We start from the raw sequence: 5,000 nt of genomic DNA, 5'->3' as shown, positions 1-5,000 counted from the left end.
GAGAGAGAGAGAGATTAGGCGTCTCCTCATAGACTGTATAGACAGACAGAGAGAGAGAGAGAGAGAGATTAGGCCTCTCCTCATAGACTGTATAGACAGTGAGATAGATTAGGCGTCTCCTCCTCACCTCACTTTCTCCTCCCAGGGTTCCTTCAGTGCCACTGCTGACGGGTCCTCTGGGTCCCTCCGGAACGTTGTGGGGGTGTGTGCGAGGTTCTCTGACAGACGTCGCCTAGGTGCACACACACACACACACACACACACACACAAACAAAACAATGACAATACATTCTCAAAATTCTTTCCATTTTGGATGCACTATAATTGTACAGTCCATGCTACCATCCATGCACACTGTTGGGCTACATCATAACATGTGAACACACACACACACACACACACACACACACACACACACACACACACACACACACACACACACACACACACACACACACACACACACACACACACACACACACACACACACACACACCAAACCAACCAATCCCTTCATTAAGGCACATACACATACACACACACACACACACACACACACACACACACACACACACACACACACACACACACACACACACACACACACACACACACACACAAACACACACACACACACACACACACACACACACACACGACTGTTGGTTTGGATTTATGCTACCTTAGTGGCACTAAAGCCGATATGAAATTACACTGACCCTACCACATTGCTGACTGACACAATAAGCAATGACCACATCTTGCCAGCCTCAGTGCTTAAGGTTCGTTATGGACACCAAGCACCACACGTGGAAATGTAAATAAGGATCTTTTTTTTAAATTAAACCAAAATAATGATCAGATTTTCAAGATTAGTTAATACATTTTTGCAGAAAGGTTAAAGTTTTTCTTGTCAAGTACAGAGTCCAGGATGGTCTAAAAGACATTTCTGCTCCGAGCATGAGAAGGCCAGCGAGCTGAGGTAATGGGTGTGTGTGTGTGTGAGAGGCCTACCGGATGTCCCCGGCGAGCTGAAGTAATGAGTGTGTGTGTGTGTGTGTGAGAGAGGCCTACCGGATGTCGCCGGCAGCGATGAAGACGGGCTCCTTGCTCTCCTGGCTGGTGATGCTGTCCACTGAGAACTGAGATAAGTTGTCACAGCTGCTGGTGTAGCCTTCTGGGAGCTGCGGCGGAAGAAGGTTCCAGAACAGAGGAGCGCGAGTGTCAGTCTGACTCAACCAGTGCGCTCAACGTTTAAAAAACGACTTATGTGAAGTCGAGTGATGTCAGAGAAGAAACGCCTGTACAAACAAGCGCCCGCAAAATCCCAACAGACCCCAACAGTAGCCTGGATACCAGACCGAACTTAGCCCCGCCCACAACATTTGAAGTCGGGAAGTTCGGTCTGGCATCACTCCATTGGGGAGAAATTATGCCCGACCTGAAGCTGGTTTTACCAATCAAATTGCTAGGGCGGGCTTTATACGATGATGGACAGATGATCAACCGTAACGTAATCAACCACGTCACCAACACACGGGTTAAATTCGTTTTCAACAAACATGGCTGCCGCTGGAGAGCTGAAATGTATAGATTCGAGTCCATTTAGACATTGACAGTGCATTCATTTTGAAAGAGGAACAGAGAAACGCGATCAAGGCATTTGTCAATCGAAAAGATGTTTTTGCCTTCCTTCCTACGGGATCCGGTAAAAATTTAATTTATCAGCTGGCCCTGGTCACATACTACGTTGCTTTGATTGGTTGTAGGTAACCAATTGAGCGAAGAGGCATTTTTTCTCCTGGTTCGGTTGAATCACGCCCCATAATCACAGCCCAATGGAGCGGTATCAGACTCATATTCTGACTAGAATTATGAGTATGACATCGTCAGGCTACCCCAACAGTAGAGTAACAGAGAATAGTGGAAGTCTTTTGGTCCTGCACCAGTGAATGTGCACATGTCCTTGACTCATTCACAAGATGATCTTATCTGAACAAGAGGCCCTCTTTACATTACTTTACATACTTTTTGGGGATACATTTAAAAAAAATTCACAACATCTGATTTCTACAGGTCACCAGTAGTAATATAATTTCTACAGTTGATCAGTAGTAACAGTAGTAACAGTAATAACAGTAATAACAGTAATAACAGTAATAACATACCTCCACCTGTAGTTGGCCTATGTCATCCACAGCCCAGGCCTCGTCATCGTTGTCATAGTTGGATACCGTGGTAACCACTCCTCCGCCCGGCCGCCCCTCGGCCGCCACGCCACAGTCAGGGAGGTTCTCCGTGGAGCAGGTGCCGCGGACCCGCGTCTCCGGGATACGAGCGGGGACTGGGGACGTCTCAAAGCTCTCACACTCCAGCACCTCCACGTTTATGAGATACGGAGCCTGGGAGGAAACACACAAGCACATACAAGCACAGGAGTTTATATACAAGCACAGGGGTTTATGTACAAGCACAGGGGTTTATACTGTATACAAGCACAGGGGTTTATAAACAAGCACAGAGGTGTATATACAAGCACAGGAGTTTATATACAAGCACAGGGGTTTATATACAAGCACAGGGGTTTATATACAAGCACAGGGGTTTATACTGTATACAAGCAGAGGGGTTTATATACAAGCACAGGGGTTTATACTGTATACAAGCACAGGGGTTTATAAACAAGCACAGGGGTTTATACTGTATACAAGCAGAGGGGTTCATATACAAGCACAAGAGTTTATGTACAAGCACAGGAGTTTATTAGTTAAAACAGATATCTGCCATTGTTATTCATTTTCATAAAATTATGAATTTATTTTTATAATTACATTTATAAGTTAATAACTTATTTGTACTTAATCAAAACAACCCAATGGCCGTTTGATTAATATCACCTGGAACGCACAATAAAAAACATGATTTATGTATTTTACAGTTTTTCTCGATTGCTTACACACATTTAGCGAATCATGGGTCAACTTAATCTAATGCTCACATCTTCTTTGCACAGCAAGAGTCTTCTCTGGCGATTGGGTTAACTATTTCTCATTGCTTTCACACAAATTTCTTTGAGTTTTAACACACTTTTCCAAACAGTTAACACACTTCTCAGAGAAAGACACAAAACCTTATTGAATAACCATGTCACCACATTGCAGACACTTAGTAGCAGCCTACTGAAACTGCTCTCTATATTCTAAATATCGTCAGCACCTGTGTGAACTCTCTGTGCACAACTAATCAAGTAGTTCTCAACCCTTAAAAGAGGTCAATAGATTGATTTTGATACCAAGCATGGATCGAGGAGGCCGCCACCAAAAGTAGTGCAATAGGCTGTAAACACTGTAAATATACAGCAATCAGAATTCTACCATATATGTTGTAAATTACTTTAGTGAAACTACAGTACTACATTGTATTGTGGCAACACACTTTACAAAAGTATAGAAATGGTTGTTGCCAAGAGTGCAAATACAATGAAACACAGTACAGTACATTGACTGTAAAGGCCAGCAAAGTGTCATTGTCATTGCCAAATGTACAAACAATTGATGTGACAGTATGATGGCTCAGGTTTGGCTGAACCCTTTGACCAGCCTCTCTCATGGAGAAGTCATGATTGACTACGTGATCAATGACTGTTGCCCTAATTTCATTAGAGCATCTTACATGAATGCCACACAGGGGCCCCTCTATTTCTACTATGGCCTCTTCCTTGTCCTCGTCCTAGTCCTTGCTGAGGTACACACTGGCCCACACTGGTGGCAGGGGGAGACTGTTCACTGCAGAACAGATTTTACCTTTTTACTGTATATTGAAACCTGTCATTTTGACTTCCTACAGTATCCAATCTAATGTGGAAAAATGACTGCAATAAATATTTTTGTGTCAGAATATTTGCCATTTTGTACACAGTAGAACAAATGTAAAATCAATAGTGTTGACAGGTCCTTGTTTAGAATATCTTTTACAGTATTTAGCAATACAAAAACAGAACTACAATATTTTACGTATGTATACAAATTATCAGATTTCAAATACTTTCTGACAGTATATTGTCAAGAGTGCTCAGTACAAAACCCAAATTGTAGTATGTTGTCAGTGGTAAAATAGTCAATGCTGTGAGGGTGTTGCACAAAAGTTGAAGTGATGGATTCAGAGGTTGATATTGATAGCTGTAGTTTGAATTTTGTGATCCATTGTTAAATAAATGACAAAACATACATTTTCAATTGAGCACAAATTGTAGGTTTTGATGGAAATGTTTGGTTTTGATGGGTGTGTGATACGTTTTGAGAAGGTGGTGTCATTCTGCAAACATCAAATAGTGTTTTGGTTATTTCATCTTCTGTTATGGGCTGTGTGTGAGCTGTTTTGAAAAAGTAAACAGTGATTGGAAAAATGTGCCAAAGCAATCGAGAAAAACTGTAATAAAAATCTGTTTTTTCAAACGAACTGGGCTTTAAAATGACCAACAGTGGGGTTAATCTCCGAGTGCACTTGGGCAGGAAGCAGTTCTCTCTTCGTACGACCCTCCAAAGCAAAGGACAGCTTCTGAACAGCGGAGGCCATTGGGTGGAATGTTTGTGTGTGTGCTCAGGTGACAGCGAGACCAGAGAGAACGAGAGTGAAGATAGGGATATGTACTGTGATCGTTATACAGTCATGGTACCAGGAAATGGTAAACACAGAAACGGGTTTCTGTCGGAGCTGTCCTTGAGCTTAAAATCAATGGGGGACAAGCAGTGTCCCCACATTCCAATGCAATCAGTGAATGTGGGTAGACCTGAGTACATGTGTTTGTTTATTAGTGGAGCACCATAGCCTGTGTCTCTGTTAGTGTGTGTGTGTTTGGAGAACCTTCACCCTGACTTATCTTTTTAGTTAAATACAACAGCTCAGTGAGCTCACAAGAGTTCAGTGTCAGTTTCTGTGTGTGTGTGTGTGTGTGTATATGTGTGTGTGTGTGTGTGTGTGTGTATATGTGTGTGTGTGTG

At 42.6% G+C, this 5,000-nt stretch overlaps 2 protein-coding genes across 2 annotated transcripts in view; both read right to left on the bottom strand.

Annotated features, from left to right (window-relative positions):
* LOC105890386 (catenin beta-1-like) overlaps nucleotides 1-5,000 on the bottom strand; it is a 118,949-nt gene that overhangs the window by 31,444 nt on the left and 82,505 nt on the right. The window lies entirely within an intron of this gene.
* LOC116224944 (phosphatidylinositol 4-kinase beta-like) overlaps nucleotides 1-5,000 on the bottom strand; it is a 17,561-nt gene that overhangs the window by 6,600 nt on the left and 5,961 nt on the right. The window contains exons 6-8 of the mRNA XM_031585921.2: nucleotides 2,169-2,402; nucleotides 1,075-1,184; nucleotides 128-232 (exon numbers count right to left, since the gene is read on the bottom strand). Of these exons, the coding sequence (XP_031441781.2) occupies nucleotides 128-232; nucleotides 1,075-1,184; nucleotides 2,169-2,402 (449 nt within the window). The remainder of the gene's footprint in view (nucleotides 1-127; nucleotides 233-1,074; nucleotides 1,185-2,168; nucleotides 2,403-5,000) is intronic.

The sequence above is a fragment of the Clupea harengus genome, chromosome 19 (genome assembly GCF_900700415.2).
Source record: "Clupea harengus chromosome 19, Ch_v2.0.2, whole genome shotgun sequence".
In the NCBI taxonomy this organism is placed as follows: Eukaryota; Metazoa; Chordata; class Actinopteri; order Clupeiformes; family Clupeidae; genus Clupea; species Clupea harengus.
This window is presented reverse-complemented; position numbering and strand designations above follow the sequence as displayed.